Genomic DNA, 16,989 nt, shown 5'->3' on the forward strand with positions numbered 1-16,989 from the left:
AGGCCTGAGAACTGTCAAGCTAATTTTACTGAACGCTCTGTTACTGAATCATGCCTGAGCCCTGGCCATTCTTTACCTCAGAAGCTGGACCCCATCCCAGAACAATCTTTAAAAGTTTATTTTACTGATCAAAGCAAAATAAGAAACAGCTCTTTAAAAAAAAAAACTATATTTAGGGAGCGAGGCAGTAAGTGATACTTTGGCAAGAGTGCTGCAATGTAAAGTGCCTTGTGCATTTAAAAACTTGGGGGTATTTGCTCTGGCGTTGGGCCAGTGTGTGTTTGGAACAAATGCCAATCAAGCACGCTCAGATTTGCCTTCCCTTGCTTTCTCCTCAGAAGTCAGAATGGGCTCCATCTGTGACAATATGTTGGGCGATGGATGACTAGGGCTGAAAGGCAACACAAGTTCTTGGGTTCTCACAAACTAGCACTGGCCTGATCTCATAAACTCCCATCCACCTGGGTTCTACCTGAACTTCTGTGGATCTGAGTCTACTTATAAATTGTTTATATTCTCTCCTGACCTGTGGCTGGCTGATAGTGTTATGACAAGCCAATATGTTCATCTTCTTTAGCAAAGGCAGACTTTAAAAACTCAAAAGGAAGCCTTATGTTTGGACTAACTTCCATAAATTAAAAGTGTCCTTTTAAAGGATTTTTTTTTTGAGCAGAAGAAAATTCCCCAGTCTGTATTTTTCTGTCATTTTACCAAAACGTACCTAGGTGACAAGGTTAAAGCAAGCAGAGGAAATCCCTGGCACTTATCATCCACAGGCATTACTGATAAATTGCGTGGTGGAGGAATAAAGGATTACCTTCTGTATTTTTTCATTACACTTTTCTTTTGTTACAGAATACATAAATCCATTGTGGCACAATGTAATATGTATCACCATGCTACACCTGCGGACGCTTCCGAGCGGCTGCCATGTCTGTGCAGTCAGGAATGATAAGTGAACCACCCGTGAATGTTAACGATAGTGATCATTCTGAGGTAACTCGGCTCTCCATCTTCCTTTACAGCCTCCGTGCTGAAGCCAGGGTAGCAAGGTTCACAAGAGGAAAATGAAAATAGCGGCAAAGGGAAGGGGTACGCCCCACGGCCCTTGGGGTGCCTTCATCTCAGTTCCACTGCCACAAGAACACGGGTACTCAAAGGAGAATGAGGCTCTGTCCCAGGACCGTGCACTGGATCAGATCTGACAGCAGCTTCCTTGGGCCAGGCCCACACTCCAGTCCTTCCCCCCAGACAGATGCCACCTTTGTGTCTTGTTCCAAGTCCACAGCACTCCAGGGAAGGGGGACTCGGGGACAGCATTTTGGTTTCCGAGAGACGCATGTATATGACTGATTCTAAAGTATAAGGACACAAAACAGAAGTAGTTCTCAGTGCCTACCTAGGCAACTGTTAACTCATGGTTCTGCTGAATAAATGGAAGTGGAGACTTGCTACCACAATTTTCAGCTTGACCTCCAAACATTGGGGGTTTTGTGCCTCATTTCTTTACATCCACGGTTACTTTATGGGCTTTCTAGAAAGTCTATTGAAATCTTTTAAAGCCACTCTCATCCATGGAGGGCACTGGATCTGAGAAAGAGAAGACAGTGGCTCCTAGTCCTGCCTCCCTTCCTCTGGGTTGTGACCTGTGCAGGGAGATGACCGCAGATGCACAGGTGGATCACACTTGGACCCAGGGTCTTGGCTCCCCTTGTGGACAGGCAGCTTGCTTCTCCAGGGCAGGGCAATCAGGAGCACCAAGCAGAGACAGCTGCCTTGCCACAGCTTGTGGGGTTTACTTTAGAGAGCTGACTAAACGCTGCCGGGACTGCTTCAGTCAATTCAAAGCTAGGTCCTGTCAAGGCTGGAAACCACTGAAAAACGTCCAGGCATTTTAAGAAGCGATTACTCACCTGAGGAATTCAGCTCTGTGCCAGGCAAAGCCACTCAGTTACCACAGCTTTCATACCCACATTAGGCCAATGCAATGAGCATTTTTCTACTAAGTAGCAAACCAAAGGTGACAAAGACACACAGGAAATGGGTACAAAAAGCTTAGATTTTCTGTGCAGGGACAGAGCCAGAGTCAGAACCAAACAGGAGGGCAGCAAACTGGAGAGCACACAGGCTAGCAGTTAAATATCTTTTGGCTGAAACCCTGGTTTCATGGCTAACCAAAATGCTGCCCCTTACCATGAGAGAGGCTCAGCCGTGACTGTGAAGAGGCTGCTTTCTCTTAAGAACTGTCATAAGGGCAAAATACACGATGAACACCAAGTCCTTGACACTAAGGCTGGCAAGTAGTGAAAGAGGTCTCCTAAAATTGGTTCTCTTTCTTCCCTGTGACCCAATGTCATCACCCCAAGAGGCCCAGCAGCCCCTCTCTGCCTCAGCTCTACAGAAGCATTGTCTGGGTGATGGCTGGCAACACCCACTGAACCAAGTGACTGGCAACCCTGAGGCCAGGGCCACATGGTCTGCTGGCTTAGTGGCTGTATCTAGGGGCACTGTCAGCAAGCAGCCACGGGCCTGGGCATCAAACGTCCCTGAACCCAAAGGGAACGTCCTGTGGTCTCGATTTTCAGTTTTCCCTTTTGAAAGCAAACCACAGAATTAAGTATGTCCTACCTTTGCTTGACTCTGACTTTGGATGGGAATGATGGAAGTCAAAAATCATACTGGTAGCTGGACATTAGTGGCTCATGCCTGTGATCCTAGCTACTCAGTAGCTACTCCTAGCTACTGATGTGTACATCATGGTTTGAAGCTAGCCTTGCAGAGAGGTCTGTAAGACTCTTATCTCTAACTAGCAAAAAGCTGTAAGTGGAGCTGTGGCTCAGGTGTTAGGGTGCCAGCCTTGAGTGAAAAAGCGTGGGATAGCACCCAGGTCCTGAGTTCAAGCTCCAGTACCAGCACCAAAAAAAAAAAAAAAAAAAAAAAAGGAAAGAAAATCAGTGGTATTGCAGAGAAATTTGTTAAGATTTAGTCAAAGCTTTTGGATTTGTACACTGCATGTTGTTCACTGTTGACAATTATAAAAGTAGCAGCAGCAACTATTATTACTACTGACCACTTACTATATGCCCAGTGATGTCTTAAGCTTAAATAGTATCCACGTTAACTTGTTCAATCCTAAAACTGGTACAATTACTATACCGTTTTATAGAAATAGAGACTGCTAACATCAGGTAATTTGCCTGAGACCTTTTATTTATTGGGTATCCTCTTTTAGATTCAGAAATCAGCAATATGATCCCTAATCTACATAGCACAGTCTTGTGAGGGAGAAAGGCAAAGAAGCCAACCAACGCTGATAGTTGTCTATGACAAGCACACAAAAGGAGTAAGTTCACACTGTGCCTGAGACACAGGGACACCTCACCCAGCTACTCAAGAGTGACAAGTCAGAGAAGCTTCCTTGTGAGAAGATGTCTCAAACCACACATGTGGTTTAGCTCTATAACAATCCAAGAAAGACAATGGAAACACCACAAGGCAGAAGGGCTCAATAAACTCTAGAATATGATAGCTGGTTTGGGGGGTCCAGCTTTGCCATCATAGATGAACAACACAGTCACTCTGACTTCATTACCACATGAACAAAACGAGGCTGACAATAATTCTTAGATTGTAAGACTGACTCTGAAGTGTTTACTGTACTATCTAGCAAATAATAAACATTTAATAAGCAACAACAACTATAGGCTTTTCTTCATCTATAGAGAGAAGTGATATATAACACGACAATGATAATAGTCAACATTTACTAAACACTAGGTGTACATAATCATCACATCACCTCCCAAAACATAGGCCTATTTTAATAACAGACGATACTGAGAGTCAGGTTAATACACTTATTTAGAGTTATAAAACAAATTAATGGGTTACATGGATGTACCAGATCCTGAAGAAGCCACAGCTTGACCATAGATCTGTGAGACTGTGTAGCCTGTGTCATTTACCTTCTCCATGCTCAGGAGGGAGAAGACTACCAGGAAGTACATCCTCTAGAAGTGAACCAATGACCAACCTGTGAAAAAGGTTCAACTGCCACTGTAACAAATACAGTTCAACTATAAATGTCCCCTCTATCAGACTAGCCATATGACTGAGAAGATATTTTTGAAAAGACCTTGGAGAATGTCATGGTTTCCTGAGTCACAGCCTCTGTTTCCAGAGGTGGGAGAAGGCTGCCAAGAACAGCACTCTTTCTCCAGTGCTGAGCAGTTCACAATAGCCTTGCTGACATACTTCTCTGCTTTCCAACCCGCTCTGGGCCCACTTCCAGATGTGCTCATTCCCTAACATCTCAAGGTAGAAAATAAACACATATAAGGAAGAGAAAGCTTTGTAATAGCTGCAGCATGCCTGCTTTAAGATCAGCCCTTTGGGTATTACTTTATCCATAAGGAGAGCTGATTCTGGTGTGAATGCTATAGTTTGTTTTCCCTTGCACTGACCTTTTTTTTTATTTTTAAAGATCAAAGCGTATTGTGTGAGCATGTGATGTTTGACATTGGACAAAGTACTCTTTTTCAAAACAGACATTTTCCAAAAACATAACTCGCTAGACTAATGGGCAGTGAGAAGCCAAAATGACTGCCCTCCGCCTTCTCCTTGTGTATCTTTGCCAGAGTCCTTGGGACTTGCCAAATCTGGTCATGCCTGCTTAGCTTGCTCGACTGATTGTGCCAGAAAAGAAAATAAGACACAGATGTATTTGAGCTCTTTGAAATGCCAGTAAGAGAGACAGCTAATGGCTTCATTTCGACCCTCCCCTTCCAGCTGGGCACAGGTGGGGGATAATGAGGTCCCTCTCCCTAATCAAACTCAATTATTTACTACTCTATATAACCGCAAAGACATTCACTTTCAGCTCAGAATATAAAACACACCGTGAGCTACTTCTAACCACTGCCATTGGGTATTTATAACAAACTCAAGTGGCTAACAGTTTGCCTTGGCAGGAGCTTAAGTGTGTAAAGTTTTGCAAACTGTTTCTGTTCAAATATGTCCTGCTGAAATGGGGTCCCAGGCGGGGTTCCATAACTGTCAGGTCAGTGAACTGCATAACATCTGAGAATGTATTCACCATGCAGTGCCGACAGGATCTGGAAATCAAACGCTTCGTTCTATCGCAACCTTCTGAGAAGCATCATGGTTTTTTCAACAGCAAGACTGACATGGTATTAATAAACATTACAAGTCACTAGCCTGACATGTACATAGCAGCAGTTGACAGACTCCAACATCAGCTGAGGGGAGAACAGAGGAAATCAAAATGAGACATAGTAACTAAACATGGCCAAAGGGGGTGTATCACATTAGTGTCAGAAATGTGAGGCCTAAACTTTTAGGAGATACAGTAACTAAAGCAACAATCTGGTATAATTTTTGGATACCAAAGTAAATTGATGGCTATCTAAAATGTGGGCTTTTACTGTAGGAACAAAGCATATCCTGGCACGATTTCAACAGACAGACATTCCAGTGAGCAAAACATACATGCTGGGCTTGTCTGACCTTTAAATTCTTAGAAGTATGTAATTAATGTTTTCCATCTTTATTACTTGCTCCAATATTTCTGTCACTTTAAACAGACACAAAGAAAAATCTTTTCTTTTCTCTAGACAGTAGCTGTTGCCAAAAAGGAAATCAAGTCAGATTTACAAATACAAAATTAAACAGGCTGCATATGGTACATTTCCACACACGAGGACAATCTGGACAATGAAAATGTTTGCTAATACAACAGAATGAAAAGAAACAACACACAGTTGGCCCTCTATGACTCGAGCAAACAATAAATAACTAGGATGATTTATACCCATATTGTTAGGCCTGGTTACAAAGAGCACACACACATATCTTTTATTCCAGGCCCCATTTTAGCTCTGTTCCTTACCAAACTGCAACCTTATAATTTACTATAAAATGAGTTGCTTATACAGCCTGAGATATTTGCTATAGACATGAGAGTGAGTATGCCAAATGTTCCTCCTCCTTTTCTTCTTCTCTTGTCCTTTTATAGGTCAAAATGCAATATAACAGAGAAGAGGCTTCAAACTAATGATACCCTTTTCAATAAACATCTAGTCGGGGCTGGGAATATGGCCTAGTGGCAAGAGCACTTGCCTTGTATACATGAAGCCCTGGGTTCAATTCCCCAGCACCACATATATAGAAAATGGCCAGAAGTGGCGCTGTGGCTCAAGTGGCAGGACTGACCAAAAAATAAATAAATAAAATAAACATCTAGTTACTTGGGCATCCTTTGAAGATACCATCAAGAAGGTAAACCAAAACTATAAAAATCCTTTGGAAAAGCCATCAAGGAAGAAATTTGCACAAGTGTAGGACACATCTCTTAAGAAGGCAGCTCACACTTCCCTCTGTGTGGAGCCAAGAGAAGCCAAGGCAGCCCCCAGTACTCTAGGCCTTGATGTCTGTGGTCTCAACCCTTTCCCTCTTAGCTCTTCACTCAAATAGCAAAACCCTATCTGGATCCTATGTGCTTAAAGCATTTGCTTAATTTGCTTAGAACCATTTCCTCCCCATGTTCATCTGCTATATCAAACTTTTTTTTTTGCTGGTCTTGGAGCTTGAACTCAGGGCCTAGGCACTGTCCCTGGGCCTCTTTATGCTCAAGGTGAGTATCCTACCACTTGAGCCACAGAGCCACTTCCAGCTGTTTTGAGTAGTTTGTTGGAGATAACAGTCTCATGGGGACTTTTCTGCCTAGGCTGGTTTCAAACCACAATCTTCAGATCTCAGCCTCCTGAGTAGCTAGGATTATAGGCATGAGCCACTGGCACCCAGGTTGTATTAAACATTGTTAAGGAAAACATAAAATGTCAGAACGCAGTTCCATTGTTCTTACCAACATCTGATCTAGGAGTTTCTGTCTATTCTATCAGCCTCAAAACTTTTCTTTCCTTCTTCTTTCCTTCCTCTTTCTCCTGGTGTGAAACTTAGTGTCAACATGTATAATGTAATAACACCACCACAGTTGCTTTTGTCGTTGCTATTTTTGAACCCCAGAAATTCTGATTGAATTAGCCCTGTGCTGAAGGGTGGAGGAGTGTGACCAGGCCCACGGCATATCCTACCACTTGTCAAGGATCAGCAGGCCTTGGCTTGCTGGTGACTGCTGGCAAGCAGCCCTTCTTCAGAGGTTGGGCACCAACTGAAATTCAGCTCTTTATCTGGCTTTGGGGGCCAGTCAAAACCCCTCTTATTCCTATGATCCCCTTCGTCCCTCTCCCACAGTCCTGAGAGCCATTTTTTTCTCAGTGCTTAGGTTTAAAGTAGTAAGCTATCAGTAACTTAGGGATTCCAGTTTATATACATATTTGCTCTATCCAAAATCAATCAAGAACAGGGATAGCTCAGAATCCACTTGTGGATTTGGCAAGTAGGTAGTTTGCATTAGCAGGCTCCTTATTTGCAAGCTGTTAAAGTAATCTCTTCTCTTTCCTCAAACAGCTCTCCCGTCCAGTGGTATCCTGAGGCCTAAGAGCCTTGGAGGGTAAGGCTAGCTTGACCTAGGCCTGACTGAGGAAGAAAATCAAAAGACAATTCAATTCCAGAAGACAATTTTAACTGCACATTATTTACTCAGAGCATTTTTCCAATAGAAATCCATTTATGTTAATTAGTCTTCTAAAATGTAAATAATTATATGCACAGTAATTCATTATCTTTACATGATGGAATGAAGGGAAATCTTTCTATCTTCTCTTTTTCTCTCTTCTTTTCCTTCCCTCCCTCCTATCCATGCTGGGGACTGAAGAGCCAGTACAAGTCAGGCAAGTATTCAGCACTGACATATCTCCATCACTAAAATGTTCTTTTGTATGAAAAAAAGAAATCTACTTTCTAATTTTTCTGTGATGGCTATGTATACTGTCTAATAAAAAATAACCCAAAGGAAAGTTAAATCTCATTTACATCTTAGTATGAATTATTCAGATTTGATAAATCACTGACAGAAAAACAATGATGTAATAACACTATATATTAGGGTCTAAGCCAAAATTAATTCTCACAGCAGCATCTTCTGAGGTTCAGGGGCCCCCAGGAGTCAACTAATGAATTCACAGGCTAAGCTTCAGTATTTAAAATTTCATTTTAGCTCAATGAAAAAGACATGTGCAGAGATATACATCCAAACCACATATAAATGACATACACATATCATTGACAAAGAGCAAAATGATATATCCATTATTATGTGACATGTATATAAAAATACATGTTATATGTAGATATAGATAGATTAGTAGAGAGATAGAGACATAAGCCACTCCCAGTCTTGCATGGTCTCCGTTCTCTACAGGGCTGAAGAAACACTGAGTGACACTTAGAGAAGAAATACCTAGGAACACACCTGGCCCTCTTCAGACAGATGTGGTAGAAAAAATAAACTTACTGGAATAAGCCAGAGGCTTACAAACAAATCTAGCCCATGTCTTTTGCCTCTGCATTATCTATGGCTATTTTTATACAACATGGCAGGGTTGAGCCACAGAAACTACATGACACACAGCCTAAAATATTTTCTATCTGGCTCTTTATAGAAAAAGTTTGCCAACCCTTGGGATAAGCTGTTGAGATGTGGGGGTTACAGCAGCTAGAGTTATTTAACATCACAACAGACTTCATAAAGGTCAAATCACATCACTGTGAGCTGAACGCAAAAATATTTTGTTAAACTGAGAAAAATAGTGGGGGAACTCTGGGCACTAGGTTTCTGCAGCAAGCTTTCTGATTCCTAAAGAATTTGTCCTCTTTGATACCCAGAATGCACTGCGCACAGGTATCAATCAGGCAGTGGCTCACCTACACATAGCTCAATCAACAATACCAGCAAGTAGGGTAACCTCAACCATCATGGTTTAATGGGAGCAGGAACAGGATGATGGGGTAGGAGGACATAGGCCTTTCAGTCGGTGTGTATATATGTGTTTTAGGGTTATTAAACTGAACTCAGAGCCTCATACTGGCTAGGCAGGAACTCTATCACTTGTGCCATGCTCAAGCCCTTTTTACTTTAGTTATTTTCCAGATAGGGTCTTACTTTTTGCCCAGGTTAGTCTAGACCACAATCCTCCTATTTATGCTTCGTGCATAGTTGAGATAGACATGGACCACTACACCCAACTTCTTATGGGTTGAGATGGGTTCTCATAAACTTTTTGCCTGAGCTGGCTTCAAACCATGATCTTCCCAGTAGTTAGAATGACAGGCTTGTCACCACAGCCAGCTGACTTTCAGTTTTGAAACAGAAAGGTCCTCAACAAACCAGTATGAATTAGTCATGCTAGTAGAAAACATGATGGGACAAAAGGAAAGAAGACTTTTCTAGTAGACAGCATTTGCATTTTGGGGGAAATACACTATAAATCAGTTGGGCCATTAAAATAATGTACTAGTAATTAAAACTACATTTATTGTTTAAAAGGAAAATAATATTGGTAATCATGTTTCCATGAAAATAAAAATCAAAAGACTGAGTTGACAAGTAAAACATTTAACACTAATTAAACTCAACACCATGAATTAAATTTCAGCAAAACATCAGCATTAAAGTTAATTTGTACTTTATTAATTAGCATTATATTATCAAAAACAATGACACAATATTGAACCTAAATTGAAGTTATTTGCCTTAAAAGGACTTCATATATCATTTATGTGTAAGAAAATTCCTATTATCCACATCATATAGGTGGAAAAACTAATACAAAGGTAGAAATCGCCCGAAGTCATGGAGTAGATCCCCAGTGAAGCTGAGACTTGAACCTAGGTTTGGCAAAGTTCACAGCCTAGGCTGCCTAATTGAAGTGCAAGATAGTATGGTGAAGGCTGGAGTGTGGGTGGTTGCCAGGGCCTCAGGCCAGCAGGCAACTTAGTGACTCCTTCTATTCAAGAGGCAGGAGCAGGGAAGAAGTTAAGAGTGTTCAGACACGGTGATTGGCCCAGAGTTTTCCCTGCAGCCCATAGTCACCTAAAAGATTCATTTATTCCTTCTCCTGAAGTCCTATGCTGGGTGCTAAGGGTACACACATGTGTTTGTACCTTCTCAGTCTTCAAGCAGTTTATGGTCTTGTCTATCTTTGAAAATGTCTGATTGTAAGAGAACTAATTTAAAAGTCTAAAAATTTCCAGTGTCTACCACCTGCCTACTTTGCTAACTACCTCGTTCAGTCCAGATGAGCAAGGACCTAATAAAATCTGGGCTACTTGGAGGTTAAATGAGGTCTCTGTACACCTGGCCCTTCATATTGGTAAGTACTAGTTTACTTTTAATTGTCAAACCTGGTTCCCTCTTTCTGCTCAGCCCAGAGTCTTCTCTGTTAGTTTTTATCTCTTCTCTACTGGGAGATGTGAAGAGGAAGGAGAAAAGAAGAGAAAGAACTGTGGCTTTCCTCATGGATTTCCTCTTTAGACAACACTAGACAAGTCCTTGGCAACTCCTAAGGCTCCCTGTCCTGCATTTGCATAAGTATTTTCTAGTTTAGAATATGGATCAGAAAAGTGGGTAAGATTCCTGAACCAAGAACATATACCTAGGACATATGGTCAATCATTTTTTTTTCAGACAACTGAGGAAAAAAAAATAATTTATCAACACTCTCATCCTAACGCTCACATATAAAAATTTCATTTTACCCCATGTTTTCAGAAACATTCCATACATGTCAAACAGACTTTCTTGAACTTTAAAACAGAAAAAAAAAACACCCTAGCTGAGGTGTCTATTTGCGAGTAGGAATCCAGAGATGGGGGTGATTTGGAAGAAAATAGAACATGGAGATTAAAACGGTTGTGAATCCACTGTTACTGCCCTCAGTCTACCTATCCCCAGTAGGCAGAGTGCTCACTGAGACTCTGTGTGGTGTTCAGTGCCTGTCCTGCCCCAACGCACTGTACTGAAAATCACGGCTTTAGAGGCTCTTTCTTAAAAGTACTTTCAGTCCTCTCTAGACAACACCAGATAAATCCTGGTGACTTTATGAAATATATTAATGTTTATGTACTAAAATCTCTTCTAGTTACCTATTAAAGTAAAAATGCAAGAAAAAACTTATTAAAATGCCAATGAATGCATGTTTCCTCTTTTTGCAACGCTGTACTGAAAAGAAAACCTATGCTAAAACCTTGTAATGTTCTGATTGAAAAAGGTGGTTTTATGAATCCTACTGATGGCATTACATATATTGGTGCATCTTTTAAAGGGTTATTTGGCAATAAAAAGGGAGTGTTTTGGGCTTGGGTGTATAGCCTAATGATAGAGCACTTATCTACTGTGAGGCCCTGGGTTTAATTCCCATCATCACAAAAAAAAAAAAAATTAAAGATTCTAATGAAGTTTATTCCCTCTCTAGGGCTGCAATTGTGACTCAGTGGTAGAGTGCCTAGCATGCATGAAACCTGGGTTTCAATTCCTCAGTACCACATAAACAGAAAAAGGTGGAAGTGGCACTGTGGCTCAAGTGATAGAGTGCTAGCCTTGAGCGAAAGAAGCTCAGGAACAATGCCTAGGTCCTGAGTTTGAGCTCCAGGTCCCCCAAAAAGAAGAAGAAGTTTATGTCCTCCAACAAATAATCCTACATAGAAGAAATGATCCTAAGGAAGTTATTCAACAAAAATAAAAGGGACAGGGACACACACACGCACACACACACACACAGATACACAGATACACACAGAGACACACACATACAATGTAATTATAGAACAATTTATTAAAATCCAAACAGGAAACAATCTAAATATTCTGTGATGGGCTTCCATTGTATTCCATCTACTTTTCTGTTAAACTGATCATCACATTTTTATGATTTGACAATTGTCTTCTCACTAGACAGTAATTTCCATGAGGGAAGAGTTATCACTATCTAGATCTGGAGTACAAAATAAATTGTAAGAATTAGGATCAAATATTAAAAGAAGGGGCTGGGGATATGGCCTAGTGGCAAGAGCGCTTGCCTCGTATACTTGAAGCCCTGGGTTCGATTCCCCAGCACCACATATACAGAAAATGGCCAGAAGTGGCGCTGTGACTCAAGTGGCAGAGTGCTAGCCTTGAGCAAAAAGAAGCCAGGGACAGTGCTCAGTCCCTGAGTCCAAGGCCCAGGACTGGCAAAAAAATAAAATAAATTAAAAAAAATATTAAAAGAAAAAACTTCTAAAAAATCAAATATTGAAATACTTATAATATAATGTTAAGTAAAAATAATGTAAAAAGTATAGGTACCTGGTGTCATTCCTTGGCTCAAGGGTTCATTGACCAAAAATACTCATATATAATATGTAGCACAACCTCATTCTTATAAAAATCTCAAACAAAAGCAATCAGTTTTAAATGGGCAAGAATAAGTCCTCTAATGAAATCCCTCTTTAGAACAGTGAATTTGCTGCTTTCTAACAGCAGGGGGTGCCAAAGGGATCACTATTGTTCCCAGGAGATGGCTTGAAAGGGACTAAAGAGGCCTAGGTATGAAAAGCATAGAAGCAGCCTGGGTGCATAGCCTCACCTTTACTCACAGAGATTCGGCAGCTATGTGGACCCAAATGGACAAAAATTAAATTTTTGTCTTCACTTCTGATGGCTAGTATTTTCTTGAATTATAAGTAGAGATAACAAATAACTTGAGTATTCCTAGTGCTGGTGGCTGTCATTAATAAATATCCTAGCAAACACCACAGCACATTAAGGTTGACATGGGTTTCTTAAATAGAATTACATTTTTTTAAATTGGTATTATTAAGGTGATGCACAGAGGGGTTACTGTTTCATAAGTCAGGTACTGAGAACATTTCTTTTTGGTCAATGTCATACCTTCCTTTGCTTCTTAAATAGTATTTACACACATCACCACAACAGACTTCAGAAGTTACGATTAGAGGGCTGGGGATATGGCCTAGTGGCAAGAGTGCTTGCCTCGTATACTTGAAGCCCTGGGTTCAATTCCCCAGCACCACATATACAGAAAATGGCCACAAGTGGCGCTGTGGCTCAAGTGGCAGAGTGCTAGCCTTGAGCAAAAAGAAGCCAGGGACAGTGCTCAGGCCCTGAGTCCAAGCCCCAGGATTGGCCAAAAAAAAAGGGGGGGGGGGGCTGGGAATATGGCCTAGTGGCAAGAGTGCTTGCCTCATATACATGAGGCCCTGGGTTTGATTCCTCAGCACCACATATACAGAAAATGGCCAGAAGTGGCGCTGTGGCTCAAGTAGCAGAGTGCTAGCCTTGAGCAAAAAGAAGCCAGGGACAGTGCTCAGGCCCTGAGTTCACGGCCTAGGACTGCCCAAAAAAAAAAAAAGTTACAATTAGGTCTACAGCTGAGCCTTGTTATTAAATCTAAAGCTAAACATGTTACTTTGTGAATTAAAATAACAGAATTCTTTTCTTTTCCAGCAAATTTTATGTTATGCACTAACATACACTTCTCTGTTGAAGGGCTTTCCTAGACTGCCAAAGGCACAGAGAAGGTTAAGAACATCTGCTCAGTCCAAAGGAAGGCAACTAAGGAAAAACCAAGTTGCATCTGAGCAAAGTTGTAAAGTATCTAAGTCACAAGTGGCTGCAATGCACATTTTTGTTTATTTTGGATTCCTTAAAGTGAACAAGGCAAATGGAGATTTACTTTTGCAGGCTCCAAGTGAACTAAAGCTTTCAAGGCCAATGTGGAGACATGTTCAAAGATCTACCTTATCCAATGTTAATGCAAAGCAGGCCCTATGCAATATAGGTGAGGAGACATGAAGTAATAATGCAAATGTAGTCCTCAGCATCCTTCTGAAAATAATCATTGTAGGACTCTCTAGATAACAGACAACATTCATTTAATGAACAAAACTAAGATCAGATCTGCAAGGCTCAAAGGCAGGGATCAGATGCTGATATTATTAAGTCAGTACTCACATTCGAACAAAGAGTGACTCTTTGGATGTCAGACCAGGAGATGAATACTTTTCAACCAGGGCCAGAGTACTGAAGCCAAACTTATGAATGGGCTCATTGGAATCCAGCGGGGGGAAATCGGTGTCTACTTCCCCATCGTCCTCAGCAATATGCAGGCAGTAGGCACTGACATTGTCACTGAAAGGAAAACCAAAAAGGTAGGTGAGTATTAAGGTAGGGAGAACATGAACAGATCAAAGGGTATAGTGTACAGCAAACAAACTGGTGACACTTGCAAGTTTTTACTCCAGGTCTATGATGCAGCAGTTAGAATTCTCAAATCCTACTTCATCTGATAGGGAGAAAACACGTGGCAATGCAAAGGGGAAAAACAACGTGAGAGGAGAGGTGCCATACTTAATCTTTCAACAGTTACTGGGTGCCTGATGTGAGTAAAGCATAGAATTCAAACCCTGAGATCAAGACGAGATTTAGTATAAGCCCTAAAGAAAGTTTATGGGTTAGAAGGGGAAAAAGTAAGTACCACCCTAACTGTAACTAGATATAAACACAAATAGAGGGTAGGATTAAGACATAACCTATTTTGTAGGTCAGGGGAAGTACACAAGGTAACTAGGACCATCCAGATAGTTCTCCTTTCCTTAATAAGTAACTAACTCGCAGGACCTGACTCCAAACACTATGGACCTGGAGCAGAGTAACAGCAAATGGCCAGCTTTATCCTGAGGCAGACCCTACTATCTCTGGGAATTTCCCATGTCTGCAGAAGTCAGGTAGTCCTCCCGAATCCCAACCTTGCCCAGGTTAGAACCAACACATGGCCTCCTCTCCAGCCTAGGAAGAAGTAAACTTTCCATTTGTTCAAGAAGAATGGAAGCTGGCGCTGGTGGCTCATGCCTGTAATCCTAGCTACTCAGGAGGCTGAGACCTGAGGATTGCACTTGGAAGCCAGTGGGAACAGGAAAATCTGTGAGACTCTTTTTTGTGTTGATTTGTTGGTTGTGGGGCTTGAACTGGAGGCCCAGGTGCTAGCCCTGGGCTCTTTTTGCTCAAAGCTAGCACTCCACCACTTTGAATCAGTCACTTCTAGTTTCCTAGTGGTAAATTGGAGATATGAGTCTCAAGGACTTTCTTGCCTGGGTTGGCTTTAAACTGTTATCCTCAGATCTCAGCCTCTTGAGTAGCTAGGATTACAGGCATGAGCCACCAGTGCCCAGTGTCTGTGAGACACTTTATCTCCAATAAACTACTTCAGTACCAAAGTGGCATTGTGGCTCAAGTGGTAGAGTGCTGCCTTGAGCAAAAGAAGCTCAGGGATAGAGCCCAGGCCCCGAGTTTAAGCTCTGAACTGGTGCAAAAAAAAAAAAAGGAAAAGAAAAGGAAAAAAGAATGGGAGACTATACTAACACAGACAATTCAAAACTGAATTGAGGTAAAAATATTAAGATACTCTGCCCCAAAGCTGATGTGTGAAACTGCAAATCCACTAGCATTCAGAAGCATGCTGGCTTTCAGAAGCATAATCTAATAGTTCACAAGGCAATAGAATTCTAAATTCTGTAGTTTAAATTTGGAGTTTTAATTACATGATTGATGCTTACATTAATTAATTGCAAAGTGTATGCTAATTGTTTAATTGGTTGCTTGATCTATATAGATCATTTTTTGAATTAAATGAGTTGATTTACAAAGTTTATTGATTGGATGTGACAATGAATTATTTCACTGACTACCTGATTTGCAATTTTCCCAATTAATTCACAAATCTTTAGCTGCAACTCTGCTTATTGGGAGAGAGCCTACTTCAGGTGATCTATACTCAGTGATTCTGTCAGGACTAAGAGATATTTATTATATAAAACAGGTAATCGGGACAGATTAAAATTAATGGAAACTGTAAATTTCCTAAATGGATGGATAATAAGAAAGTAATCTGGCTATGTTTGTCACTATAAATTTCATGTCTGCAGTGTTGTTAAGAAATTTAAATTCATCTCTGAATGGTATGAGGAAGTTTTGGGTCTTTGCATCAGGTTATCAGTTTTGCCACAAAGCAAATGCAGAAGCAGAAGCAGCATTTTAAATGAGGAAAATGTCATGAACTTTTCAGTCAGAACAACCTATTTCTCAAGTCCATAGCTCATGTGCCATGGGCTTTCAGAAAAAAAACCTTTACCTTGAGTTTGTTTCCACATCTGTAAAGATGTTGGAATCACCTAATTCAGGAGTTATAAACATGAGATGAAATAATGTATGTGATAACTAGCACACAGTGGAAGTTTAAAAATAAATGCCAAAGTAACTATAGTAACAAAGCCAGATGGAAACTCACTTTCACTGATAGGTCAGTATTTAAACTCTGGACTCACTGTGGAGCAATATAGCAACAATGAACCTACCTAGCTTGTTCCACATGTACACATCTGTAACTGAAGTTTACATGTTCACTGTGCTCTAGCTTTAGAGATGCTGAGTTTAGGATTTTATGAACAGGCAGACATTGATGGGGCAAGCAATAGACAGCACAGATTATTTATTGCCATGTAAATCAACCTGAGAAATGTCTATGATTCTCCAGCACCACGGAGGTTCAAGGGCAAATAATAAGTCTATTGATCAAAGCAGAAAGCCAAACATTGATATCAGAAGAATTCTGCTTTGATTGTCATGGGATGCTCCCAAGTTCCCTGAAAACAATTTCAACAAATGCCACAGGCTCAGATCTGAGAGCAGACCAAAGGGTTCTCGGTTAAATGATATTATATTCTCTAGTTCTTAAGTATGAGGTGTGAAACCATTTATTCAAAGAACATCTGCAAAGTGTTTACCCTGTGCTGCAGTCTGTCCTGAGCACTGGGAACACAGTGAGGAAGAGTGATTCCTGCTGTATTACACAAGACTAATGGAAGTCCTTTCTGGGTCATCAGTAAAGTTTAGCAGCAAACAGTGCTTCAACCCCTTAATTGAATATCTGAGGAGTTAATGACTAACATTCCATATCCTATACATTGGTTCCTTTGTGCCTTCATAAATGAATCATTAGTAAAAGAAGCCAC

General features: G+C 40.9%; 1 protein-coding gene across 4 annotated transcripts in view; it reads right to left on the minus strand.

The window, feature by feature from the left end:
* Mapkap1 (MAPK associated protein 1) overlaps positions 1-16,989 on the minus strand; it is a 239,235-nt gene that overhangs the window by 96,639 nt on the left and 125,607 nt on the right. For all 4 annotated transcript variants that reach the window (XM_048342838.1, XM_048342813.1, XM_048342831.1 and 1 more), the window contains exon 6: positions 13,934-14,110. In XM_048342838.1, coding sequence (XP_048198795.1) covers positions 13,934-14,110 — 177 coding nt within the window. The remainder of the gene's footprint in view (positions 1-13,933; positions 14,111-16,989) is intronic.

The sequence above is a fragment of the Perognathus longimembris genome, chromosome 1 (assembly GCF_023159225.1).
Source record: "Perognathus longimembris pacificus isolate PPM17 chromosome 1, ASM2315922v1, whole genome shotgun sequence".
In the NCBI taxonomy this organism is placed as follows: Eukaryota; Metazoa; Chordata; class Mammalia; order Rodentia; family Heteromyidae; genus Perognathus; species Perognathus longimembris.